We start from the raw sequence: 27,853 nt of genomic DNA, 5'->3' as shown, positions 1-27,853 counted from the left end.
TGCGCAGTTTAGGAAACCATCCGCTATCATGGTCGAGGTGTTGCCAGCTATAGGAAGATTTTGAAATTCAAAAAACTTCTCGTGCGCTTTTAGGCTTGCCACATGGCAGACCTTGATCAGTAGATTGGAGTCTTCATAAGAGATTCTAATTGGCCAGTTCTCCACATCGGCTATGGTCAATTTAGGGCGGAAGTTATATAGGACCATCCATTGTCAAGCACTGTAGCTGATTTAGTTGAAGTAAATCCTCTTACATCTTACAAGAAGATCAATAGATTGACGTGTATACCTCCATGATTCTTGTAAGCATCGTCTTGCTAATTAAGCAGCCGAAGGAGACCAAATTGAACCAACAACGCCAAAAGATAAGTGTTAGCGTTCCATGGCGCACGTGCTTTTTGCACCTGGGAGAGATGGTCTCTGCTCGATGCTTACAACGTTCAAAGTTGGACGTAGCCGCGTGGATTTCATGCTTGTCGCTTAGACTTTCTTTCAAACCACGTGTCACACAGTACTCGCTTATTACAATAGTCAGCAATTATTTAACTATTAAAAAAAATATGAAGTTGCCCTTTCCGAGATAAATAATAGCTGCTATAATCATGATAATGATCAATAAAATTTAAGTGAAAGACCATTATAACATAATAATATATTATTTAAAATCATGACAGTGCAATACACCAATCACAGCGATTCATTCTGTGATGGTGCATCAAGATAAGTGCTTGATGAATAAGATTCATATGCTGCACATGGTAGAGAAAATAATTTTTCAAGCGAATAAGAGATAAATGAGATCTAAGTACCAAATTCAGCTTAAGGATGCGAGTCTCATGAGTTGATCAGTCAAGTTTGACATTTTTTTCGAGGAATAAACGAATGAAATATAATTCAAAGTTTTAGTTATTTCCAAAGAGAATGCCCATGATGACTGACCATCCAAACTGTTCTAATGGCAGTGATGTGATTCCTTTCCGGAGGTGCCACCAAAGTAATCCATGAAACTGCAAGAGGACAATTCAATCGAAGACAATACGTTGATGCGAACATGATATCATTAACTACATGAAGACTATTCTCCCTTGGAAAGTATCATACTACAATCATAGTGCCATAGAATGATAGGATTTTGACTGAGCTGCAACCCAACAAAAGCTCTGCTAGTAGTGGAGGCTAATCCAAAGTTGGCCGGCGCTCTGGTGAGACTTGGAAGATGCCCAGGCTCAATGGAGGGTGGCAAAAAGTCACCCTCTTATCTCCATCCTATTGCCACATGGTAAGCCCTACCCGTAGTTTAGATAATAATTCTACATTCATCAGGGCAGGTAACATGTTCATATCCTAGAATTTTTAAACTAGAAACACAAGAATCGTGTCCTTTCCACTCTATATTTTAAGGATATGGACTTGATTTTTTTTTTTTAATTCTTCCATGATTTTGAAAAATCGGAAGGTCATATTCAATGGATTATGTCCCAAAGACTCGAGAGCTATCCAAGTCCACCTAGTGTGACTGCTAGTTTGGAATTTTGTTGCCGACGATTTCATGGGGACCGACTTAATATGACTTTTGCTTGATGGTTTTTTTTTTTTTTTTGATTCGTTGCTATGATTAACTTGATCTATGCTTATGCAACCTTTATGTTATATAATGGTATTGGTCAAATAATCTCCCACCGTAATTTATATTGTTGTAGATTCATACTAGTGGTGGCATGGCATATTAAGCCAAATATGTTTACGGAGAAGCTAACAGAGCCGCAGGCTGGATGGTCTTGTATGTGGCTAATCACTCCAGAAGATGCGCAGTAGGTTGGAGAGAGGAAGTTGCCTAAAGTGCTCCTTAATTTGCTGTTTTCTATTTTTTTTTTTTTTTGATGTGTTCGTAGTAGAACTTTATGAATCATCCGTTTTAGAAAAAAAAAAAAACAAACATACTACAAGTAAATATTCATGCAGCTATGACAAACAATGGCAAGGAAAAAAAAAAAAAAAAAAAGGATAAAGCGCCACCTGTGTTTCTGACCCAGCTTAAGTGGCTTCAGAGTTTTTTTTTTTTGTTTTTATTAAGTTTTAGTGCTAAGGTTTTCTCCCATCATTGAGCTTGCAAACTCTATCAAACAATCCTTCAGGAAAGGCTGCCTAAATATACTGCATATCAAATAAAATGCATCACTTCAAACTCCTCAGCTAGGAATGTTACTCAGATCATTTATGATTGATTAGTGGGTGCTTGCAGGTCATCAAGCTCCCCACTATTGTGAAAACCAACTCCTTTAAAAGATCTATTAAAACAATACTTCGTACAACTACCATCTATGATCAAGTCGAAGTACCTCGGGCATCCCAATCTTTCTAGAAAATTATGAAGACACCCGTAGCCCTCACTTTCATCATCAAGCACAATTTTATGAAGACAAATTGCACAGAACTTCGTTATCTTTAAGTAATTCCATTACTGACAACTTGAATGCAACTTTTGTCCTCGTTCGCAGACGTGAAAGAGATGTCCTTGAAATTCCCAAGCAGCACGAGGATGGTGTCAAACAGCTTATGCATCTAAAACCCTGTTTTATCTATTTTGAATTCCCCTATTTTCCGTGAAATGTGAAACATAAGCATCAAAACTGACAGATAGGCCATTCTCTCCCTTTATCTTCTCTTATATATACCTTCCAATGTGGTTTAGAAGCAAATATATATATGAAATATAGATCAGTTCAATGATGCATAATAAACAAGTAAAGGGGACAAGAACTGTTGTCATTTGCTACCCTGTCTCTCCCCTTAAAAGAGTATGCTATAACAGTGTAAAGTATTTGAAACTCTTATTTTGAGCTATCAGTTTACTTCAATTCCATCTGCCCGTTCTTCTTGTATTTCAGTCTGATTTGTTTCTGCAACACTGGAGGTCTCCACCTCAACAGCAGAGTCAAGTGCTTTCACCATCCTCTCCTCTCCATCATCAGAGCTCGCCGCCGACCGCTCATCCCCTGACTGCTGCTGCTTTTGAGCAGATGGTTTCGGGTGTCGAATGGCAGCGGCAGCATCTGCCATAGAAATCGCTGGTGGCTGAGGTGGGACCCATCTCCGCTGACTAGGCCCTTCTCTGGTTCCGATTCCATAAGGGAACTGTTTTGGTTCCTTCATTTCAGGCTCTATCTCGGTTATTTTTGCAGTCCTCTTCCTCCACCAAGGCTCTGAAGCATCATGAGCCTTCCCAATCGTCTGAATCGGAAAGGAGGGGTTGGTGCTCTCTTCTATTTCAGAACTCAACCCTTCATTGCTTGATTGGGAAACGAGGTCACCGCTGGGCCTTTGCTGAGGTTGCTGACGCACCTCCCAATATGGCTGTTTGAAATAATCACATTGACCCAATAAAGAATGCTCAAAAAATACAATACAAGAAGGCACACATATACCCATATCTGACTACAAAAATAGAAATGGCAATTCTCTCCGAGAAAATGAAAGTGATGAATTTCTTTCATTTTCTTAGGATAGAAAAATATGCCTAATATTTGAAAATCTAATAAAATGTGCTTAAGTACACAAATAGCAGCTCATGCGTACAAGGCTAAACAATTCCATATCAACGAAAAAAAAAATACTAAAACAAAATAAATGATGCAAAATTATATTTTAACCAAGGTTTTAAGTTCCAGTGGAAATGGGGCGCCTCAACCATCCCGTGACTCCTGTCATGTTCCTGTGAGAAAATCGGACCAAGACAAGGTTGGGAGTCCGAAACCCATCCATGCGGGGAAAGAAAAGAAAAGGGAAATAAAGAAAGGAACAAAGAAGAAAAAGGAAAGAAAGAAAGAACGGGAGAAGAAAAAGAATTAAGGAAGGTAAGGGGAAAAAAAAAGAAGAAGGGATAAGAAGAAAGAAGCAAAGGAAGGGAAAAGAAAAGAAAGGATAAAAAGGAAAGAAAGGAAGGTAAAAAAGAAAAAGGAAAGAAGAAAAAGAAAGAAAGAGAAAGAAAAAAAAGGAAAGGAAAGGAAAGAAGAAAGGGAGAGTAATAGAGGGTAACTTCAGGATGAGGCAGGATAGTGGGGCGTCCCGTTCCATCGAGAAACTAGGATACCCCATCCCATGGGATTTAAAATCTTGATTTTAATAATACAGAAATTATACTACACAACTAGAAGTACAAAAGCCCTTACACGAACCTTTGGTCTAGGAGCTGAAGGAGGTTTTGTTGGTGGTTGATCAGGACTTGGATGCATGTCATTGACCTCCTGGACATTAGAATAGGAAAAAGCAAATGAACTACAATTATTTTGTAATAAAAGCAAAACATAATCTGATGCAGAAAATTAGTAGAATTAACAGTCTAGTTTGATTTGAGGAGGTAACACTCTTTTTATATCCAAACAGCACTCGCACGTGCGAGCACGCACGCACAAAGAGAGAGAGAGGGAGAGAGAGACAGAGAGCACTGCACAATTTTAATGCAGGAATAACAAGGTCACAAAGAAATGTGCCTTCATAATCGTAAGGAAATAAAGCAAAATAGCAGAGAAATAAAAGCTTTGGTCTCATATTTGTACATGAACGGAATCCTTTTAACTTCATAAATTGGTCGGGATCTTTAACTGGTCATATGTCATCCCCAAAGACCTCAAAAGCAGGTTAGATGATGATGTAATATCCCTAAAAAAGGAGGTATAGTTAGTTAAATTTGTAAATCAAACATACTGAATGGTCATGAATGCTAGTCAGAAGGCAGAGAGAATAAGAGACATCCCTTCACATATTTCGAGTTTTAGGCCTACATAAATGGACAACTAAGATTCAATACCACACAATAGATGGCACATCCAACAGATAACTGTGATGAAAGCAGAAGGGATGTTCCTGTTCAAAGATTGCACGACTTTAGGTTCAAGCAACGGAAAACTGTAGAGACCAACAAGTAGCATATACCATGCTTCAGGAAGCTCATTTGACAATTTAATCATGATATGGGGATGTGTTCTCAAAGGACCGGATATTAAAGGGCCAATATTGACATGGAGATTCCTTCCAATTAGAGTGCAGGAGTAGTTTACATATAATAATTTATTTTACATTGCAGTTTTTAGATTAGTTTTTTTTTCATTTATTTCATTACGAATTTAAATATCCATTGTAGGAAGGGATAGTGTCAAAAAATCCTATATTACATACAGTTTGTGTTAGGAAATTTTCTTTATATGAAGCAGCTTTGTCTCTTTATATGTTGTTTTGTAGGAAACTAATTTTTGCTAATCAGGGGTTAGACATAGGATTAAGTTTATATGGGAGGACTTTTCTTCTACTTGAAAATAGCACATGAAAAAATTTTACTTAAGTTTCCAGTTTTCTTCTTCATTGAAAATTTAATTTAGTGAGACGACAAGAATTAACCCTGTAGAGTGGTTCCTCAGCTTTGAGCTAGAATTTCAGTAAGAGGCATAATCTGAAACAAGATTCTTCATATTTGAGTAATTGTTATTTCAACTTGCAACTCTGGAAGTCAACTTCAAGGGCAGAAGAATCTGGGAGCACCAAGGATATCGTCACTGTTCCTGTAATTTTAGCAGCCAATAGTTCCCCTTTTTCCAAGCATCAATTAGCCTCCTCAAAGTCGAATGATAAGTTCTGCAATTAATTTCATTTTTCTAAACAAAGAAAATTCAGGAACTATAGTTTTCCGTTACTTGGAAAATCCAATTCGACAATGCCTTGTATCAGGGTTGCAATTACTTAGAGAGCAGATAGAAATATCCAAAATATTGCTGATCCATTTACATGTTACACAAGCATTATTTATATACTAACAAAAATATATCTCATCAATGAGGTCAAGGTGGGTTTAAAAGACACCATATAATTTCATGACTGTCACAGTCATAGCCTTAATTAAGCAGCCATCCTCTTTACATACCTTAGTTTTGCAACTTCTGTTAAGCAAATGCTAACACTAGACACCAAGAACAGAAGATAGAAACAGCTGGCATCCAGTGTTACAATTTGCAAATTCAAATGAAAAAACAAACAATTTGAAACATCCATGCAGAGAATGAGAAAAATATGCCGTTCAAATATCCCAAAAGGGTCACATGGAAAAATGGTTTGCAGAAAGTGAACCCTATTCTCAGACAGCATATAAAGATTCCGATGTTCTGATGAAGCACTACAATAAGTCTCCTATCAAAACAAGTATTCGGGACAAATGGGAAAGATTTGGCATTAAAAAAACACCAATATCACTTTCTTTCATGCAATTATAGTGCTAGATCAATGCTGTTATCTTTTTCTTTTTTTTTTTGTTTGTTGTTGTTTGTGGGGGGGGGGGGGGTATGAAGGTATTGACAAGAGGATGGAACTATATACCTCCATAGATAGCTTTGTGTGTGGTGCAGATATAGAGTCCACTGATGCAGGTGTGGATGAAGGCCTCGCTGTCCAGTAAAATCAAATAAGATAAGAAACAGAAGGGAATGAGAATTGCAACATAAAGGCCAAATAGGAGGGAAAAAGAACTGAAGATTACCTCTTCCAAAGTCCATATTTGGCATGCCGTTTACTCTAGCTTGCTGAAAAGAAAAATTAAAGAACTAGTGAGAAATTTCCCAATAAAATCAAACTAATTAATGACAATACTCAAGTAGCTAAAAAGTTCAAGTAATTCAAGCAATGTACCATAGTCAAAATTGTAATTTTACCTTTGAAAACATAGAGGGGAGACTTGCATCTGGTTGACTGACCTGAGAAGTTCTCCATGAGTTGTTAGCTGGCCCTGAAGATTGTACAAAAACAATTACAATTGTAGTTAGCTGAGAGAAATTGCATCATAGGTACTGGTAATATTATTGATTGAAAATGTTTGGGAAAGATGTATCACCACATTATTAAGCAATGCTCGAACATAGGAGAGATTTAAGATATAACTCACAAATGCAAGTATAAAACAATATCTTACTGGTAAACCTAGAAGTTTTAATGCTAGTATAAAACAATATCACCTAATTAGAGGCAAAGTTTTTATCTTGACCAAGATCCCAATTCGATCCAGTATTGGGCACCACCAAATACAGTATGTAGTAATTCCAGGCCTATAATATTTCGGCCAATGTCTGCCGAACCGGACCGTACCGCCCCATTCAGGCAGTACCGAACTAACCCAGTGCCAAACTGGGTCGGTTCACTATATGAAAACAGTTCCATCCCCATAGGGGGCCGGAACTTCAATGAAACCGGCCGAAACTGGTCAATTTAACCTCAATGACACTGGCCGAAATCGGTCAATTTTTGGCCGGAATCGACAATTCCATCCAGTACGAGGCAAACTCGGTGCAATTTATATGCAAGGTAGAAGACTGATTTTTCACAATGGTGTGTTCCATTAAAGCAATATCACATAGGACAATTATTATCTAAGAAAAGGAGATATGGTATATCCATGCAACTAACTTACCATTCCCTACCGTGGATTGGATATACTCTTCTAGCAGCTTCTCTTGAGATAAACTGGTTCCCCTTTTGCTTTCCAACTTATGAATAGCATCACCCATGGATTTCATCTCCTTCACTTGCATATCTAGTGCTCCCATAAAAGCCTCAAAGTACTTCCTCTCTAACAAGAAGGGGTAGGAAGCTCTTGAAGTCAGGAACAAAAGATCACATATGATAATAAATAATTTACAAGCTTAGGAAAACGGATAAATTCATCTTAAATAACCTTCATTTTTAGCATTTAACAATTCATGGCTTGCTTTAGCAACAACAGCAGCAGCAGAGGCAGCTGCTTTTGCAGCTTCTGTTGCTTCTTCAGCCAACCTGGAACTCTGTTTATCTTTCTTATCAGATTCACTTTCTTCTGCAACAACCTTTCTGATCCAAGATTTCAGCTTAGGAACAACCACACTCTGTTAAAAATATATATACATATGTTAAATACAGAAATAGCATTTATTTAATGGCCACCAAATCTAAATCAGAAAAATATAATTGATCAGCAGCAAGGATTTAAGTGCTGGGCGGCATCGGGCATGCTGGCTGGTGGCTGACATGGCATGTGCCATGCTGGCACACAAGCTCACCGTATTGAAACAAAAGAAACAACTAATAGCAACCCTTTTTATTTAAAAAATATTAACATTAGAGTTACAAGGTGTTTGGCAACTCACACTAGCTGCCAGAATTGGCCTGGCATGTTATGTGCCACCCAGTGCTTGAAACAATGGTTAGCAGCAAACACGTTAACATCCCAGTAAACTGCAAGACGAGTAAACAGATGGATAAATACCTTAAAAAGAACAGCTGTACCAGCGCCTGAAGCAGCTAGCACCCCTGTGGCAAGAAGTGCATGGGACCAGTGAAATCTGGATTTCTGCAAACTTGTAGCCACAGGAACCCCACTAGCAGGAGCAGCAGCTGGTTGTGGAGTTTGTACCGAGGCTTGAGGCTGCAAGCCTGTAGATGATTTCGGCTGCACAGCTGTTAACAATCAAAACAAATCAGCCATTCAATTAAAGATAAGAGATAGAGGAATTTGTTTTCTTTTTACATTTTATAGAAATTTTAGTTATTTTGTTCAAGTTTGCAAAGATGTAATATAGGGCAATAACAGTTTTTGCAACTTAGGATGGTGAGTATACCTTAGTAAAGAGGTGGGTTCATCCTTTAAGAGGAAAAAAAGATCAACTCAAATCAGTTAGTGTGAAAGTTTTCTTGGAATAGCCTTGATCAGATTAGAAGTATTACTTCGGGTGGATATTGTCCTGATAAGTCATAGTTTAACTATGTTGTCAATTAGGCAAGTCCTAAACTCCTAATCACAGCCATATTAGATTTGAAATGCCCCTTCAAATTATTCAATTATATGGATGCTATGAAAGCGATCAAATTAAAGTAAATTAAGAAATAAAAACCGCATCATGTTAGCTATAATCCATGCCCTATTTTTCTACACTGATGTAAGTAGAGTAACCAGTTTAGAACTGAATCAAAAACAAAAGAGGCTTTTTTCCCTCACCCATCAAGGAATTAATTAATGGAGCATTCCACTTTTTTCAACAAAAGTTGGCATCTAAATATCATTTCAGATTATCATTGTTAATAGGAGTCCGGTCTGAAGCTTTTGTCGCACAAAACTTTAAAATCACATATCACTATCCAACCAATGCCATCTTTTGATCCTCAAATGAGAAAACAAAAAACTTCACCAAATCCCAATGAACTACAGCAATCTAGCCAAACTTGTCGAGTATACAATTCTGGATGGTGAACTTACTCTAAAAGCGCAAGGTCCTAGGTTCAAAGTATCAAGCAAAAATTTTATGAAGTTCATTCTCAGGTAAACACAAAAAAAAACATAGAAAAAATAAAAGACTAATGCTGGAATGTAAGTAAAGAAAAAGTATGCAATATAGAAATGAAGAATAAGACAAAAGTGATAATTTTTAACACCAAATAACATAATAAAATCCTTTCCTACTAAGTCCTGGTGGAGGCCTTGGTGGTCTAGGTAGTTCAGCAATCATTAGATGTATTTGTAAGAAGTCTAAAATCTAAACAACATTTATGACTGCGTACTGTGGTGTCAGTACCAACATTAGTAACAAAATAATGCAAACAATGCACAGGGTTTAAACTTCAAATAGATTACCCCGATTTATGGTAGCAGCCTCAACACTGGTAGCATTTGGAGGAGGGTCCTGTAATACATATGATGCATTAAAGCAGTGAAAAACAAAAAACTGGACCTCTGCAAAAGAACACCTCACCAAAAGGAAAAAGTTGTATGATGTAAAATGAAATCCAAAAGGAACTTTTAGGAGAAGAAGGGGGTGGGGGGGGAAGAGAAAAGCTTACAGGTACACGGCGAAAGGCTTCATCTATTTCCTCCTTTGTCAGGCCTTTCCTTTCAAGAAAGGAACGCCTGTGAATGATCGGGGAACCCTGTACTCTTGGATGAGATAGAAACTTAACAGCATTCTGCACTTGATCCTCCCTTACTGGTTGTGGTATTGTAAACACTGGTTCTCCTGAAGCTTCATTGGCAGCCTCTCCTTTGACATCCTTCCCATCCCCTTCCACTGTCTTTGATAACTCAGGCCCTAATGTTAGATGGTGCAACAGATATCAATGTACAAATATTATAGCCTGTTTTTTCTTCATAAATTTACAGGGATGATATATATGCATTGGCAACCCCTGCATTCTCCTGAGAAGTTCACGCTTACAGTAAAAAATAACACCAGTTGCCATGTCAAGCATAATTAAACCTATAATTCAGGTAAGTTCATTATTATTAATCTTTTTTCGTTATTGGATACTATCATTTGCAGAGACAATATCAAAATAATTCTGTGAAGAAAAAACTTGAATCTATGGTAATTCAAAGAACCTTGAAAGCAAGCTTCATCTACTTTCAAAATGTTTGAAAAAACTAAGTAACCTCGTGAGGCTATAAGAAATTTTTTCACAAGTTATTCAGAACCTCAAAGAACAAAGAGGTGGTTCAGTGGACTCTCCTCTGTGTGATATCCAGTTTCTCTTGTTTCATAGGTAACACAACTGAAGCCTCTAGCCTACGAAAGTACTCATCAAGAATTCTAACAAAAAAATTTAGATGCTGGTACCAAGGGTAATTTTCACATCAAAAACCCTGATCTTGACCCAAATAAAAATTTGCCTTCTTTCTATTTCTTCTGACATCCATGCTGATTACTTTTTTTTTTCTTTTTAATTTACTGAAACCAGTATCCAAACTCCCTCCTTCTTCCTTGTCAATAAATAGAATCAGTCAAAAGGCAAGTGGAGCTCCCTCGGAGAGATCAAGAAACCATCTTTTAACTACAATACGCGCCTATACATTCAGCTTCTTTATCTCAAAACAATCTATAATTCCCCAATTTAATGATTTTCTTTTTCTCATTCAATAATGGATTACCTTATGCACCGATTAAACCACAGCTGATAACATCCATCACGCGGACAAATTCTGATTGGAGATAAAGGAAACTCAGTAGGACATATAAAACAGGGGAAAAGAAGTTAAAAACTGGAATCTAGTGCCTGAGAAACGAAAAAGGAATCCTTTTTCAAAATGATTTCAGATCGGAAACCCAGTAGACTCAAGGGAACAAGAAATTAAATTGGGACATAGAATTGTCAAATAGGGATTTGGGAAAGAGAAGAAATCACCTTGGTTGTTGGGATTCTCGTTGGATTGAGTCGCCATGACCACCACCTCCCACCGCTCTGCACCAAACGAAGGGAGACGTGCAGCGGGAGTAGAAATGGAAGAAGAACCACAGAGCCAGCCTGAGGAAGGACAAGGCGTACACGAGTGCAGGACCCGAGCTTAAGCCTATCACTCAACTAGGGTAGGTATTGGGCCGGGTCGGATGGGCCACGCCGCCGTCCAAGTCCAGCCCCAAATCCAATAGGGTCGACCAAAATTAGCAATCTAAAACTGGAAGCTCGAATTTTGGCTTGAGCTGAGTCATTCTAGCTTAACATCGCGATACGGACCAGCCATGGATGTCTATGATCTAGGTTTGAGTCAAGAAATTTTCACATGTTCGCTGGTGTCCATATAATGACCTATTTGTGTTTGCATTTCATGATGGCAATACAATGATCAGAGTTTCAATGTTTTGAATTTATATTGTCATACACAATTATTGGCATTCCAAGCTTGACCACCTTTTCTCCCTTCACTTGATGGGTTGATGAACACACCCTTCTTGAGACCCCTTTTTAAGATCCAATTCTTCAGCACTTAAATAATCAGGTGGCATTATCTGAGACTTTGGATGAAAGTTCATGTCACTAAATTGTTGAGGACAGGGTGCATTGTTTTGGCCATGGGAATCTGTGGAGAATATGCCTTCAGAGAAATGACAAAATAGTCAAAAACTCAACTAAGAAAGAGCTGACTTTCTGATATATGGAGGGATTGGAAAGATTGAAGTTCTCTGGCTTCTTCTAAATTCACAGTTGACTTGGAATGCTTCGATAGATCATGCTCTACCAATTGCTATCTGTGTTTTCTCTTTTTGGCATTACTATAATTGATGCTATCTGTCTGAATTACATAAATATAACTGAGAACCAATAGAATAATCTCTATACAACAAAATCTTGTAAGGTCGAGCCCCTCTATTCTATTCTTCTTTACCCTTCCCCAACTACAAGCAAATAATCAATAGAGCCAGTGACCATCTCCTTAGTTTACAAAGCTTCATGCTTCATAATGGGCAATCATACTGCGATGATGTCTTCCTTTTCAGTATTTCGGTTGGTGTCAAAGAGAGTTTCCAGGGACCTGGCTTTCCTGTTTCTCACTCTGCCAGCTTCCTTTAACAACTCAGCCAACCTCCTCTCCTCATCATCAACATCCCGGTTGGCTGTTTCCAGCTTCTCCTCCCTCAACCCAACAACATATTCCAAGATCTCAATAGCCTCATCCAACCTGCATCAAAGAAGCAGCACCAACAACAATTATAATTAAAAGATGAAAACCCTTAAAGTAGTAGCATGTGTTCTAATAACAAAGCTGGTATAATGTATACTAATAAAATAAATTGTGAACAGGAGACCCTCGATCTAATGCAAATAGACAAACAAGAAAGTAGGGACAAATGGTTTGCCATATAAATTATAAATTAAATAGTTCCTTCTATAAAACAATTATATAAGGTATGGAGGTTACATTAAAAAGCTTTTGTTCCGTTCTCCTACACGACTATTATGTGAATTAGGTGGCAGAGTGTCTTATAAGTCCACAATCAAGATCAGGAGAGTATATAAGCATTTCTATAAAGCTGCAGGCCGCATGGCTTATTAATAGCAACAGAAGGCTTCCAAGTAAACAATAATAAAGCACAGCCAAGAGAGAAAGATTTTAATAGCGATTACGCTTCAAGATGGTCCAACTTCAAGAGACATGTGGAAGCAAATAATGACATTAACATGATTGTCTAGTTTCAGCTTTTGTTTCATATGCAAAGCCGGAACTTACAGTGATTAATAGTACCTAAATAGGAGATGATTAAGTGACAACTAGTCTAAGCCAAAAACCTGCTCTTTTTTATGATAAACTAAACTCAATCGACCCCTACTTGCCTATAGCGTAATAAAAGAAAAAATATCACAATCAATTTGATTCTTTCTGATACCTAAAGCTATAAGTGCCAAATAGGTCAAATAGTAGCATTACACCAGGTATCCATTCACAAAAAAATTGCACTATAATGCAATTGGCCCGGAAAACATAAGAAAAAGGTCATATGCTGTTCAAGTGACAGCAGCTAATTATACTAGACTTGATGCTCTTCTGTGAGAAAGCCTGTAAAGGGTGTAAGTTGGTGCCAAGTTGCTCTCACAAGCCATGATAACTATAAGTCTTACCCCATCTAGATGGACCACCTTTACTGAACAAAGAGTGATGATCTCTTACGGTTAGCTTTCAACCAGAAGCCAGCGCTCTAAAGTAGCGCCCAGTTACTAGCCAAGGTAACTTCGGGCAAGAGAAAGATCCGGCATGGAAAATATTAGGCTTATTGGCATGTAGAAAATTTACCTTACTAGTTATGCAATTTATTAGGCTTTTAAAGTTTATTTTAAATGCTAAAAATGTGTATGGAAATATAGAAATAAATAAAAATTTATTGTGACAGCTATGGGACTTGAATTCAATTAATCAAATGTTAGAAAGTTCAATAGATTGCTCTTAAAATAATAAAGTTTATTTTAAATATTTAGAGTTGTAAAATTTATTTTAAAGGCTAAATGATGCGAAATTATATGGAAATTTAAAAAATGTATTTTAACAGAAAACATTTTGACAGCTGTGGGATTTGAACCCACGCCCTTTCGGACCAGAGCCTAAATCTGGCGCCTTAGACCACTCGGCCAAACTGTCACATCGATACTAAAATGTGATTAAATCCACTTTTTGAAGACAAATGTAGACAGGATTCTATTTACAAAACCCAAATGCCATTATACTCAAATTAGTCCGAGGAAGTCAATACAACGCTTCAATGGAACATGAACAAAATGTTACGCCTTGAACTCAAGACCGGGTCCGGCGCACGACAAGGTTGCGCGAGCCCTAAAGTAGTGCCTAAACGTCATGCAAGGCTTAATAAGAACAAAAATTTGATAACTCCACAATAAATCAATTAACCCAAATAGATAAATCCAACATATCCAATTAATCACACTGGTTTGGTTACAAGAAGTTTAAATGTTCATCGGTATTAAAGAAAAATAAACTAACTTATCTAATGACTCTGGTACTCGAACTCTATGCCCAATCTATCCAAAATTATGTATCCTACGACTCTAAAAAAAGCAAAAAAGAAGAAGAAGGGGTCGTGAGTTTTAAAGTTCAGTAAAAATTTCCACACATCCACTTTGGTGGTTGTAGGAGGAGGTAGATGCTATATGTATGATGTTACAGTTACATTAGCAAACATAAGTGGAACCTGGGAGGGCTTGGATTATGCGGTCACAATCCTAAAAGTATCTAATTTAATACTCAAGAGAGTCTCAAGGATAGTTATCAATTGGTTATCAAATCAACAAATGGCTCCTACCTCACTCTGAAGGATTTGAGAAGGATGATTAATACCTTGCAGTCATTTAAGGCTATCTATGTTTACAAGAAAACGAACAGTGCTACGAATTAGGTGTCCTCCCACGTTGCTAGATGTTCAAGTTCAGTCATTTGAGGCTATGCTCAGGCAGTACCTACTGATATGTTGCATGTAGATATTGGCAGTTATATTTATTCTAGGGTCATATAATTGTGCTGCTTAACAAAACGGAAAGTGTCTATCAACTTAGCTAATACCTGTTGATATAGAATGGATATTTCAAATAAAAAGTATCATAAATGCTCAATCTTTCTCCTCCCAATCCGTCTACTTTTTTTTCAAGAAGAAATAACTTGCTCTAATATTGAGTTGAAATAACTTATCTTATTTAATGCAACCATTTTTAATTTTATTTTACAATACAACTTAAATTATCCAAGCATTTTAATAAATTTGTGTAGACATGCATACATACATACATACATCTATACTTTTCTATAATTTATTTTTATTAATTAAAAAAAGATTAATTTAGCATATTTAGATTATCGATTAAAATAATAATTATAAGGAGTTGGGCAATTGACAGCTTAGACATGCAGGCACATGCATCACAGGAGAATGATAAAGAAATTGGGTGTGGCAATATCACCTGCCGCTAGGAAAAGCCATGATGGCTCGTGACGAGAATGTAGGCTCGAGTCCCACCAATCACGTGGGCTCCGACACGGGTTACCGGCAGTTGTTTGGATCGGGCTTTGGGCTTGGTTTTAAAAAAAAAAAAAAAAGTTCAAGAATGTCACTGGCCTGGGCCGACTCCGAGTCCGAGCCCGAATGAGGCCCAAAACGGAGTCCGAATTTAGGTCCAACTTAATCTATTTTTGTATCTTATTATTTAGAAACAATAATAAAAAAATAAAGGACAAATTAAAATTATTTTAGTTGAAAGTAATGTATCATGTATCATTTACTTGTGTTATGTAAGAGAGTCTAATTTTTAACTAACTCATTTACTTGTGAAATAATATTATGAAATATTAAGCTTTAATCGAGTTTAGGCGGAACCTACTTTTGGCCCAGATGGATAATTCAACCTACTTCCACCCCTATTATTAGCTAAACTTAGGCAACCGCATGTACGCTAACCCAATCAAAACTAGAGATGTCACCTTTCTAATTTAGCCTCCTAACCTACACTTCTAACCATAGTTAGAAGAATAAAACTTATTTAGACGTTCATTCCAACCGCAAATTTGCTCTCCATCCGTGTTTGAAACACTCACCACCTCCTCATTGTTAGCTAACGCAACGCCTTGGACTTTCTTCCTTCTTTTGTACAATGTTGGAGGTATATAGTCGTGGTCGAAGATTCCACAAAGATCTTAGAGAGCAGGTGGTCAACCTGACTCCCTACAAGACCCATATGGTTCTAGGACCATCTTCACATGCAACTATATATGGTCTCAAATAGTTTGTCATGGGCTCCACTGTATTGAAGGATCGATTTGTTTGGACTTTGGAGCACGACTTAAATTTTATTACGAGTTTCATCTATAAACCTTAAAGATCCAATTAAGGATATATTTGATTGGAAGGAGTTGGGCTCTAGAATAAAAACATAAACAAGTGACTCTCATTCCAACTATTTGATCGGAAGGAGTTTCATTTCCATTCCACTTTCAAGAAAGAATGAAAATGCTCTAATCCTCCAAAACCTAATTTCGACACTTATTCAATATTCAAATCTTATTTCGATTTCGATTCTAATTTAAGCCATGAACCGAACACGTCGAAAAATATTGTTATTCCAATTACTATTCTAATCCATTGCGATTTCGATTCCGATGCCGATTCTGACTCCGGTCATGAACCAAACGCATCTTAAGTTTCTTTCAACAGGAAAAGCTGTGCAGCATATATATCTTTAACCTTTAAAATTAACGCTTTCGGTGATTCTTTTTGGATCACTCACAAATCTTTTTTTTCTTGTTTCCTTTTGCTCGTCAAAAAAGGATAGGGATATATGAGCAGTTCCTTAAAACTAATGAACAGAAGACACCAACATGATTTAAAGATGTTCTCGATACATCATTTATATCAATTATGTGCAACTTTAGCCATTTTAACAAAATTTCATCACACTATAATATCCATCTAATGTCAATCATAACATTATGTTTGATAGATCAAGCTCTACCTTAGGGGATGTGCGGCCGTGTCACGTACCCGAACTCGGGTATTAGGTTTGGGGCATAACAAAATGAATATTTTTTTGAGATTCCAGATGTTCCATAGTCCCTTTCCACATCAATTGCCAATTCTTGGTTATTAAGATTCACGAACACTTCTTAGCTTAATGTGATTCTAGCTTAGGAACTCATAAGTCAGCCAACATCTTCTCTATTGCACTAATTTTTGTGAGCTATGTCAACCTTTCTATGCAATGTGGCAAGTGAGAGAATTTTTTTGCATGGGCTGAACGAGCACACCGTAGCATTGTATAGCCAAAGAAAGTGAACTTATTTGATTATAGCCATCTTGTCCCAGTTGCTAACATACTTAGTACAATTATTGATTTATCCCAATGTATATCATGAATTTATATGGAGAACATGTTAGACTGCTTATTGATTTATCATCTATCACATACATTAAATAAGTATATCGAATCTATTATAACCACGATCAAAACCATCGAGAATACACACACATATGAATAAAATATTAGACTAATTTTAATAAATCCTTTTTGATGCAAGACAAGGATAAGATATCGATGACATGGTTATTTGTCATTGCCTACAAAAGATTAGTAGATAATTCCAGGCAGGCGGCTCCAACTGTCTCTATTTATGCCACGGTTGTGACAACTGCAATTAAAAGGCATGATAGCCAAACACATAGCTTATGGTAAGCATTAGGAGTTGATGTTTTCTTTAGAAAATATAGTCACATGATAGTACGCATACTAGTGGAGCCATCTATCACGACCATGGATCACCATGATGGATTAAATAATGTATCTCTTTATATTTAGAAGACAAAAAAAAAAGAACAGTATTGGACTGCAGAGAGCTGTAAGTGCTTGAATAACCACCACATCATCCATCTAAAAAATGAATGCTGGTTGCTTACTTTGGCAATCTACTATGTTTGGCACCTCAATGCAATAGTCTACTTTTCCGACATAAGCAATAGCTCTATTTTTGAGATGAGTGATGTAGTGGCTAACTTTTTGACGTATGAACAAGATTCGACTCCAAAAATATACCCCACCTCCACATAAAAGTAGAGTACATGAGCTGATCTCATTCAAGGTTATGCTTAGTAATCTAAAAATCATCAATACACTTCTTTGACGAGTAATACCAGCATTGCATACTACATGACTCGCAATGCAATCTGCAGCATCAAATCTTTATATGGATTCAAGTAAAAGCATGGCATTGCTATCCACGAATCTAGACTTTATCATTTGGATTAAAGGAGACATCCAATAGGTCCAAGGAACTCGAAGAATAATCTTTTTTGACTCCTCGCTCTCTTTCCTCGGTAGCAGTCTCCTTGTCTCTGTACATTCTACCTCAAAAAAAAAAAAAGTCTGTGTACATTCTCATATTCGCATCCAACTAGTCATGGCTTTCCATTTGCGTTGACCAATTTCCCATCGTGGGCAAAAGGTCCAAAATCTACATGCATATATTCTACAACTTTAGTATGTCTAGAGCATCTAGGAAGGAAAAGCATCCGCAACCATTTCATTTTATTTCATTTCATGGAAGTCCATCTCTTCTCGGAATTACACCAAATGGTTCTCCACTCAGAAACAGCATACGAGTTACCAAGAAAGTAGGTCATTTCCATGAGTTGGTTTCTGCATACAGTGATCCTGGCAGGCCTAGTACTTACCTCACTACTTGCAATGTAGTTTGAGGGTGTAATTAATGTAAATAAATGGAAAATTTTGTAATGATTTCTTTTAATGAGATCAAAGCAAGACGGATAGAGCAGAGATTTATCACTATAAGAGAGACTAATTTGATGATAATTGATGTCGCATTGATTAGATCGAGAAAAACAAGGAAAATAATTTATGCTGATCAACTTGGTTGAAAGCTAAGTAGCATGCAAGAAGAGTTCGTTGGAACGCGAGATTGGTAGATTCGGACACACAATCCACAAAGTCCATGTTTTCGATAAGTTTCGAGTAAAAGTGGCGTCCAGGGCTACGGGTTGCTTGAGCTTAAGGTAGATTTATGTTGGGAGAAAAGTCGTCGAGAGGTTTCCAGATATCTAGCTCAAGAATCACGACATCTCACCTCAGCTTTTGGTTTGACTTTCGCATTGGTCATTCTTGTCAGCGAGATAGGCTACGTCGTTGAAATGGAATCTTAAATCCTTTCGACCATATTCTCTTTTCCGCCACTTCTTTTTGTTTGACAAAGAATCCAGTGGGTTCCTTCTCAAAAAAAAAAGAGAAAAAGACAGAATCCAGTGGGACCCCAATAGGACAAAGGAAGGTCTACATTCCTCTGAACGTTCCCCAAGTCAAACCTTCAGCCTCTCTCCCTTTCTTCTCACCATATTACTTTATCCGAGTAGCTCAAAATTATGATGCATTACATGAGAGAGGGAGAGAGAGACAAAGCTCAATGGCATGGCCTGATAGGAATGACATTGTTTTGTTAGATTATCTTAACTGAACCACCCTCGTTATAGTTTCAATTGTCTTTAGAATAGCCAAAACATTGATTGCTTGCAAAGAATATATACAGCAGAAGCACTCGATCATCTTAAAGGAATAAAACTCATGACACCAAAACACTGACCTATCATTGATGAAAACTAACCACTTTAATCTAGGAAAACATCTCCTATTGCACGTCTAATTGGCATTACACTAAAATCCACAATTTGTTAATTTGTCAATGAGAGGAATGCATTCTAATCCGAAAGTTGATAAGGGTCTACCTCTTGGCCTCAACTTGCAAGGAATCTACCCCCATCCTCGCATATAAATACGGAGCCATGCCCCCTCTCCTTGGCCAACCTCGAGTCTTTTGCTCAATAGTGGTATATACATTGATAATGGATAGCAGGCCTGAGTCTTCTGAGACTCTTAGGTATGTTATTGCTTCTTTTTCTGGGTTACTTGGCTCTCTCACTCTCACTAGTTTAGTATGAATTGCCTAGAAGATACTGATCTGATGAGATCTACTATTATAATCAAAATGATCTGACATTTTTGGAGATCGTTTTATTATGATACAGTGTGGGACTTTGTTTCAGTAAGTAGCACCCCGGTTTCATACAACAAGATCTAGGAGCTCATGATGCAGTTTAATTTCCAGGATTAGTTGTTCTTAGTGACTCCATATTGCTCTTTCAATCTTGCCACATTAATTATTTGTTTTGCATGTTCAGGCTATTTAACTATTATGCGATCATGGCTGTCGCAACTAAGTGTAATCCACCTTGCAACAAATTTTGCTTCGATCAATCAAGCACAGCTTAGTGATAAGCAAAATAGATATCAAAGACCATTTAATCATGGTTACTCACTGCACTGTATTTTTTAGGCTATTAAGTAGCATCAAATTGAATAACAGAAACCAATGCTTTTATGGTTTTACATACCAACTTAAATAGATCTTGTGCAATGATTTAAGATTTCTTACTTAAAAACTTATAATTCTTCTTTTTTTTGGATCATAAATTTTAAATCGAAATATTTCAGGAGGTGCTCCGATGTTTGGATAAGGAGGTTAAAAACTAAGATCAAGATGAGAGAAAAGTTCTGCGAACTTAGAAAATTCTATTTGGATTTTCTACTCTCGAACACCCAACTTCAAACATTATGTATAACTGAACTTGCTTTCTGAAAAACACATGCAATACAAAAAGTAAAAAAAAATGTCACACTATTTTTACAACTGCACGCATCTTTCATGCCTCAAAATATCAAGTGACTCGCCATGATCTTTGACTGAATGCATCAATCAGGAACAAATGTGCAGCATGCTTTAGACAGTACAACAAAATGGAGCATTTGGTAGAACATATGAGAGTCTCATTTCACTCGGTCCATGAGCCCAAGTGTGGTGTATGCCAGAAGCACTGCAGATCCTTCGAGTCACTCAGGGAGCATCTCATAGGTGAGTTAGAAGCCAGAAGTTAAAGTGAAGGCCATTCCCCCTTTGTTCTGAATGTTATGGTTCACCTTCTTCTCTTCTTCTAGGACCACTGCCAAAGCTCGAATGCGCGAGGATATTTAGCATACGAGGTTGCACCTTGTGCCTGAACATTTTTGATAGCTCAAGTGCTCTTAGAATTCACCGTGGGCATTGTCAACTCTCCCGAGCTGCTCCCGTGAGTAACTTCAAGTCTGTCGAGTGTGTTTAAAGTAGTATCTCCTCGTTTTAAGTGTCTTAACCGTTTTCAGTTCTTTATTTTGCAGAATATCAACATAAGTTTGTCGAGGTTGAGCTTGCAGAGCAGCTCATCAGACCATGATGCCCGATTGCAGGGCCCTCGGGTGGTTGCTTTGGGCTGCAAACTGGTTGGAGGAGGAAGCGATGGATCACTAGATCTTTGTGCAAGAGTTTGCCTCATAGGTGAACATGAGAATGTCATCTTCCACACTTACGTCAGGCCCCAAATCCCAGTCACAAATTATAGGTAACATATCTATGTTTTCAGAAGCAACAACGCCATCATAATCTCTCTCTCTCTCTCTCTCTCTCTCTCATAGAATGGTCATCATAATCATATTACAAAACGCGCAATAAGATTTCTTTTCAATCAATAACATGAGAAAAGAAATCATTCTTCAAGAGACAGAAGTACACACTTGGTAAAAACTTTATCTAGAGAGCATTATTCTGGTGACATGAGAAATTTATATCTTAGCAGAATTTTGATACTTCAATACTCCTCAGGTATGAAACAACAGGCATAAGACCCGAACACTTGAGGGACGCAATGCCTTTGAAGCAAGCACAAAGGAGGGTGCAGGATCTCCTTTGCAATGGAGAACCAATATGGAAAATAAGATCAAGGGGTGGGAGGGCAAGAATACTTGTGGGACACGGTTTAGATCACGACCTCGAATGCCTCGGTATTGATCAGTACCCTTCATTCATGATGAGGTATGCGTTATTTTGAGCCATTGCTTTCTGTGGACTACTTGTTTTCCTGAGAAACTGTTGTGTGATAAACCTATATATGTATGCTTTTACTTTGATATCTTTCTAAAATTCCCACCACCATAGCTTGTTTTATTTAATGGATTTGTTATTGATCATAGGGACACAGCCAACTATCCCCCGTTGATGAAAACAAGCAAGCTCAGCAACTCACTCAAATATCTCACACAAGCCTATCTTGGGTAAGTACGTAAAAGCTTCTACTAGTTATTCCATCATCATCTTTGAATCAAAATGCTCATGACTTGGCTTTGTTTAATTTCTGTTGTATAGTTACGACATTCAGACTGGCATACAAGATCCATATGAGGACTGTGTGGCTGCAATGAGGCTCTATGTTAGAATGCGGTCGCAAGCACACCCACATGACTACTCTTCAGGGTCGGGCGAGGCCCAAAGCCGTAACAATTTTCCATCTTGGAGGCAGAGGGAGCTCGAGAGGATGACCCCAGATCAACTGTTGGAGCTTTCAGGATCTGATTACTATTGTTGGTGCTTGGACTCTTGAGCAAGTCATGGGAAAGTTACCCATGTACTGTGGGTTCTATCAGACTAGTAGTACCAAGTCTATTATATCTAATGCCTTTAAGCATAAGTGACTATGGGTATTTGGTGTGCTTGGATTATCAGAGTTCCTAGGTAGTCATACTTAATATACTTGTTGTACGAATGTATTATGTAATGCAGTTGTGATAACTGCAATAATCTGGGTGACCATGTGGCCACTGAATCACCCTTCTATGAAAAAAATGAAAAAAAAGATATGGTATTATGGTACTACACTGCTGCTTGTTCTGAGGTTTAAATTCCTTTCCTTTTCTCCTATTTTCTGACAATATTGGACATGGGTACGTACAATTCACTGAAGATGGAAGGCACTTGGTTGATTAATGACTGATGATTTTTTTTTTAAGGGAGATTCATGGTTTATGACTTGAAACTAGCTTATCTGAAGGAAAACAAAATGGACTCATTTCACTTTAGTAGTCATTTTTTCCCTGGAAAAGGATATATCCATTTAGTTGCCATATCATCCATCGTTTTGTCATATAGCCCATCATTTAGCTATGTTTAGCATATCAAGCTCATCAATAAGCTTCACATTCCATGTCATTTTACGTGTATCTATTGTCTCGATATGGTGTGTCATGTTTCGCAAGACACCTTGGTATTGGTTTATAAGTGTTGGTAAATGATGTAGTTAGTCTACCATCGGGTCGGATTTTTTTTTTTTTGGACATCTATTATATACTGATGGACAGGCATTATGTTGTTGTCTATATTTCTCTGAAGAAAAGAAGAAGAAACATTTGTTGTCTATAGAAGTCCATAAAAACATGTATTCTGAACAGAATTGAGACTATCTATGAATAAACGAATGAGGAATTTAGTTTTCTTCTTTTGTTCTAAAAAAGGGAACAATAGTGGATTAAAAGGTTTTGCTCTCAGGAGGAGGAAGAGAATGATCTTTTTTTTTATTTGTTTACTGTGAGGATCCGTGTAGGCGTATGATTAGTCCCACATTGATTATTCATCGAGAAGATCTTGGGTACTTATATAGGATCAAAAAACCCAAATAATACATTTCGATTAGCCATTTTGGATGACGTTCTGGATTATTACATTTACCAAACATCGAACTTAGTCTTATTTTTCTATTTCGTTGCTATTCAAAAATAAAGATGGGTTTTACAATCTATATATAAAATTTTATATAAAAGGCTAAAATAACAGTGACATGTGAAATTTTTTTTATCAAATAAATAATTAATATTTTTGGGGCTAATTAAAAAAACGATCATTAATGATGAACTTTATGATTAAATTTTAACAAATCTAGCAAAGATTTGTCTTTCTTAAACATTACCATGCTACTAACAAATGTTACTAACAAATTTATATTTACAAATACATAATAATATTTAATTGAGGCGTTTAAACAATTATGACAGAACAAAAAAAAAGCTCCCATCATCCATCTACCATCATCAACAATCTCATGCTAGTTCTTGTTGATGCTGATCTCCCGTGATGAATGGCTTCGATATGATTTGCTGAACTCGATGCACTGCCTAATGATTGCTAGCACGGTAAAATGCGTCTCGAAGCTATTCTTGATGATGCCGGGATGGCGAATATTAAGCATGCTGCTTGATGTGTAGTTCTCTATGAAATAAACACAATCAGTTCTTGCCCTAAAGGCGACCTCTCGACGGAGCTCTTCAGCTTGTTGTATAGTTTTTATAGCCTTCTTATGGGTTAATACAACAACTAAATTCAAGCCTGAAATTAATGACAAGTTAGATTGCATTCTTATCAAACAATAGAAACAAATGGTACGAAATAGTGAAATTTCTCCTTCAATTTACCATGGGAACCGGGTTTCACCAAGTAGTATAACGGTACCTCGTTCGCGAACGGCGCCAGCGATATCGGGCAGCTTCCTGACAGCCAGATTCCGCTCCTTCGCAGGCCCGCCGCAGCGAAGCACCAGAACCACACACTCCGCCACGGGCGCCGCCTCACCTCCTCCCCCGCCGCCGACCAGCGCAGCCTCCACGTCGGCTCTCGTTAGCCTCACGGCCTCCGGCAGCGCCGGCGCGTCCAGCAGCTCCACCGCCGCCTCCCCCTCTTCCGCCGCCACTGCTGCGCGGACCGCGCGGCGGGCAATGGTGGCGGGGCGGGAGCCCGGCGGCGCAGTCTCCACCCTGAGGAGCAGTGGCCCGACCTCGTCGGCGAGGGCTCGGCACGCCGTGTTCACGAACGAGCTCTTGCCATTGGCCCGGAACCCGGTGACGAGGACCGCCGGCGGGTGGGCGATGGGGCCGCCGTTGTCGCGGCGGATGAGGAGGAGGGCGTCGCGGATCTCGCAGCGGAGGGAGACGATGGCCTCGTCCCGGTTGCACCGCCGGAAGGCGAGGAGCGTCGCGGCGCCGGTGACGGCGGCGGCGGCCAGCTCAATGAGGAGGCGGAGAGAAGGGCGCTGCATTTGGCCTCCACTTCTTTTCGAAAAAGTAGAGATTTTTTTTTACCAAATTATGGATGACTTGGGGGGACCGAAAGGGTAAAAAGGAGGCGAGAGAACAAAGAGAGAAGATTATGCATCCAAGGAAGAGATAGAACCTGGGGAAGAATTGGGTCCTTTGCCACCTTAATTTAGAAGATTATTTTATGTTACTTTGGCACTGTTATAGGCTAATATAGATCCTTAAGCACATGTAGTCGGTTTCCTTGGTTAAACTGCGTGGATGGTTGAAACTAGCAATGAAAAAAAAATATCTTTATCTAAGTACAAGTAACCCTAGTTGTTTTTTTATTGAAATATGCAAATATGGAATGTAATATATTTATTTTATAAACAAAAAAAAAAATCAATTCCAGAGATCGGCTTTTAGCTATGTTTTGAAGTAGAGAACCGTAGATTCAATGGTTTATTATATCTCCCAAAGCTTAGTGGAAGGTTCGATATGCTAGTTTGCTCAGGCCGTAGAGGAGGTGATGGATTTCATCTATTCAAAGTGCTCATGTTGTATGCTGATAGAAATTTGAAGTACTTCATCTATTTGTTCTTCTGTTTTGTACAGTTCAATGCATAAAATATATGTATCTGAAATATATTAAAGCTTATAAAGTTTACACCATGAATCTACATTCCTTATATATATACTTGATTTGCATCGTCAACTTTTTTCTACTTTACTGGAAACTACATTTATACGCATATAGATATGGATTATATATAAAGATGGGATACATACTCTCTTCTCTTGAAAAGAGTATAATCCATCCTGTATATAAGTTTTAGTAATAAAATATAATATTCATATAAGTAGAATTTACATTATCATAGTCTAATTAATTATAGACGTCAATTCTTCCCTCGAATTGGTAAGATTAAGATTGTTAAATTCATATAAAGTTCACTATAAGGTGCCATTAATGTTTACCATTCCATGAACTTGCATAAATTGTCCTTTCTACCTGCAAGTCACTTCTTAACCCTCTTAGTTTAGCAAACTATCTTGCTACTACTAAGGCCCTGTTTGGGGGAGCTGTTGGAAGTAGAGCTATTGGAAGTAGAGCTGTCTGAAGTAGAGCTGTTATAAAAAGCTGTTTGCTGTTTGGTAACTATATTCGTAAAGTGCTGTGGTACTTTGTTTTGTGTTTGGTAAACAAACTGAGAAAGTACTTTTGTATGACAAAATTACCATAAAGGACATTGCATAGTATTATACAACATAACATAATAAAACATAACATAAATTAATACATAAATATACGATATAGTATAATATTATTGTAATATAAAATAATATTATGTTAATATAGCATAATAGTAATATAATTATTAGAGTAAATTAATATTTGGTAATATAACATAATATTAAATTATTTAACATAACATATTAACGTATTATGATATAATGTAATATATATTATATTTATAGTATAATACAATAATAAAAGTATAAATTATTATAATTGTTAGTATAAATTAATTTCTCATAATATAACATAATATTAAATTATTTAAAATAACATATTAATGTATTATAATGTAATGTAATATAATACAATATTTATAGTATAATACAATGATAAAGGTATAAAATATTATAATTATTATTATAAATTAATTTTCCATAATATAACATAATATTAAATTATTTAAAATAACATATTGATGTATTATAATGTAATGTAATATAATATAATATTTATAGTATAATACAATAATAAAGGTATAAAATATTATAATTATTAAAATAAATTAATTTTCTATAATATAACATAATATTAAATTATTTAACATAACATATTAATGTATTATGATATAATAAAAAAAAGAAATCGAAGGAAGCTTCAGCAGGATCAATTCTTGGTATTGGAGTTTGGTCAAGCATTTCTGGTAGGATAGTAGAAGCCCTCCCTTCATTCCAAGCCGGCGATAGCAGGCGATAGGGGGCAATGAAAAAGACCAAAAAGTGCTTCGTTTCGTTGGTAGAACCAACGCCAATATCATATTGACTCTCTCTCGTCCAATAAGAGTTTCCGAGAGTGACTTTCTTCAAATTCTCTCCTTTCCAAAGCGAATATGATATTATATTTATAGTATAATACAAAAATAAAGGTATAAAATATTATAATTATTAGTATAAATTAATTTTCCATAATATAACATAATATTAAATTATTTAATATAACATATTAATGTATTATGATATAATATAATATGATATTATATTTATAGTATAATACAAAAATAAAGGTATAAAATATTATAATTATTAGTATAAAATAATTTTCCATAATAATTTTTCATAATTTTTCATAAAATAATTTTCCGCAGTCCAGGGGCTCTTCTTCGTGGTCCACGCTCGAGGAGAACCTCAGCGCGGGCCGCGAGGTTGATGATAAAAAAAAACAATAGATTGATTTTGGAAGGTATGGAAAAGGATTAAAATTTTTTTCTTCTAAAATGTGGTTCAAGAGATGCATACAAAAATTGAAAAGAAAAATACCTTTTCTTACGGAAGGGAGTCTGACGGCTAGGGTTCTTAGCTACAGCAGATTTTTAGATTTATAAAAGGACAAACTATGTAATTATGTTATTTTAATATGGGTATTTTTGTCAAAAATACAGCTTTCCGAAAAAGCTGAAACAGCTTCCTTCCAAAAGCTTCAAATTGGAGCTTTCTCCTAAAAGCTGTTTTCAGCTTCCCGCAAAAGCTGAAACAGCTTTTTGAAAAATTTACCAAACACAGTTTTTCATCTAAAAGTACTTTTGGAGGGCCAGAAAGCACTTTCTGACCCTCCAAAAGCTCCCCCAAACAGGGCCTAAGATGACGATGACAAGGTGACCTAAACCCATAGCAATCGCTCTCATATTGGCATCAAACCAAGTTCCTCCAAAGCTCAATAGCCCATCAAGATGGGGCCCATTCCCAGCGGAGAGTGGTATAATTGTGGGTGCTCGAGAATATAGGGTGTTCCGGTAGGTACAGCACAGCTCATCCTCAGTCATATCCTTTGTCAACCGCGCACGGCGGGTCTCTTTCCTGT

The 27,853-nt window shown here is 37.1% G+C and overlaps 3 protein-coding genes and 1 non-coding gene across 11 annotated transcripts; 1 reads left to right on the top strand and 3 right to left on the bottom strand.

Moving 5' to 3' along the window:
• Positions 1-2,684: 2,684 nt before the first annotated feature.
• On the bottom strand, positions 2,685-11,615 carry LOC120113303 (peroxisomal membrane protein PEX14-like). Of its 2 annotated transcripts, XM_039134408.3 has the most exons (11): positions 11,182-11,615; positions 9,847-10,091; positions 9,641-9,689; positions 8,279-8,469; positions 7,712-7,898; positions 7,448-7,606; positions 6,696-6,769; positions 6,524-6,566; positions 6,364-6,431; positions 4,176-4,244; positions 2,685-3,354 (listed from the first exon to the last, which is right to left on the bottom strand). In XM_039134408.3, the coding sequence occupies exons 1-11, from the start codon at positions 11,216-11,218 to the stop codon at positions 2,845-2,847; spliced, it is 1,632 nt and encodes a 543-aa protein (XP_038990336.1). In that variant the 5' UTR covers positions 11,219-11,615; the 3' UTR covers positions 2,685-2,844. The 2 variants fall into 2 exon arrangements, with proteins under 2 accessions (XP_038990336.1, XP_088568044.1); XM_088711918.2 differs by lacking the exon at positions 4,176-4,244 and having other exon boundaries at positions 11,182-11,342.
• A 2,211-nt stretch (positions 11,616-13,826) lies between these two features.
• TRNAL-UAG (transfer RNA leucine (anticodon UAG)) lies at positions 13,827-13,906 on the bottom strand. The gene has a single exon. It is a non-coding gene; the product is annotated as a tRNA-Leu (tRNA).
• Positions 13,907-19,661: 5,755 nt separating this feature from the next.
• Positions 19,662-22,298, top strand: LOC103705853 (RNA exonuclease 4-like). 6 transcript variants are annotated; one of them, XM_008789737.5, is made up of 7 exons: positions 19,662-19,708; positions 20,589-20,740; positions 20,824-20,954; positions 21,043-21,263; positions 21,524-21,733; positions 21,892-21,972; positions 22,064-22,298. In XM_008789737.5, the coding sequence occupies exons 1-7, from the start codon at positions 19,674-19,676 to the stop codon at positions 22,296-22,298; spliced, it is 1,065 nt and encodes a 354-aa protein (XP_008787959.3). In that variant the 5' UTR covers positions 19,662-19,673. The 6 variants fall into 6 exon arrangements, with proteins under 6 accessions (XP_008787959.3, XP_088567322.2, XP_088567323.2 ...); XM_088711196.2 differs by having other exon boundaries at positions 19,674-19,708; positions 20,824-20,958; positions 21,092-21,263; XM_088711197.2 differs by having other exon boundaries at positions 19,674-19,708; positions 20,824-20,972; positions 21,112-21,263.
• A 1,429-nt stretch (positions 22,299-23,727) lies between these two features.
• LOC120113364 (uncharacterized) lies at positions 23,728-25,019 on the bottom strand. 2 transcript variants are annotated; one of them, XM_039134509.3, is made up of 2 exons: positions 24,197-25,019; positions 23,728-24,073 (listed from the first exon to the last, which is right to left on the bottom strand). In XM_039134509.3, the coding sequence occupies exons 1-2, from the start codon at positions 24,777-24,779 to the stop codon at positions 23,793-23,795; spliced, it is 864 nt and encodes a 287-aa protein (XP_038990437.3). In that variant the 5' UTR covers positions 24,780-25,019; the 3' UTR covers positions 23,728-23,792. The 2 variants fall into 2 exon arrangements, with proteins under 2 accessions (XP_038990437.3, XP_088567328.2); XM_088711202.2 differs by having other exon boundaries at positions 23,897-24,073; positions 24,160-25,019.
• Positions 25,020-27,853: the final 2,834 nt, after the last annotated feature.

Source organism: Phoenix dactylifera, chromosome 15 (assembly GCF_051530095.1).
Source record: "Phoenix dactylifera cultivar Ajwa chromosome 15, Ajwa_hap1_PhDact_Kaust_v1.1, whole genome shotgun sequence".
NCBI classification, from domain to species: Eukaryota; Viridiplantae; Streptophyta; class Magnoliopsida; order Arecales; family Arecaceae; genus Phoenix; species Phoenix dactylifera.
This window is presented reverse-complemented; position numbering and strand designations above follow the sequence as displayed.

What these genes read in the sequence shown, in the direction of transcription:
- LOC120113303 (XM_039134408.3), bottom strand. Translation starts at nt 11,218, where the DNA reads ATGGCGACTCAATCCAACGAGAATCCCAACAACCAAG. An exon ending in AAGCCTTTCGCCGTGTACCT is followed by an intron (nt 9,690 to 9,846) that starts GTAAGCTTTTCT and finishes TATGTATTACAG; the next exon opens with GACCCTCCTCCAAATGCTAC. An exon ending in AAATATGGACTTTGGAAGAG is followed by an intron (nt 6,432 to 6,523) that starts GTAATCTTCAGT and finishes TTTACTGGACAG; the next exon opens with CGAGGCCTTCATCCACACCT.
- LOC103705853 (XM_008789737.5), top strand. Translation starts at nt 19,674, where the DNA reads ATGGATAGCAGGCCTGAGTCTTCTGAGACTCTTAG. An exon ending in ATCCCAGTCACAAATTATAG is followed by an intron (nt 21,264 to 21,523) that starts GTAACATATCTA and finishes AATACTCCTCAG; the next exon opens with GTATGAAACAACAGGCATAA. An exon ending in TACCCTTCATTCATGATGAG is followed by an intron (nt 21,734 to 21,891) that starts GTATGCGTTATT and finishes TATTGATCATAG; the next exon opens with GGACACAGCCAACTATCCCC.
- LOC120113364 (XM_039134509.3), bottom strand. Translation starts at nt 24,779, where the DNA reads ATGCAGCGCCCTTCTCTCCGCCTCCTCATTGAGCTGGCCGCCGCCGCC. An exon ending in TGGCGCCGTTCGCGAACGAG is followed by an intron (nt 24,074 to 24,196) that starts GTACCGTTATAC and finishes CATTAATTTCAG; the next exon opens with GCTTGAATTTAGTTGTTGTA.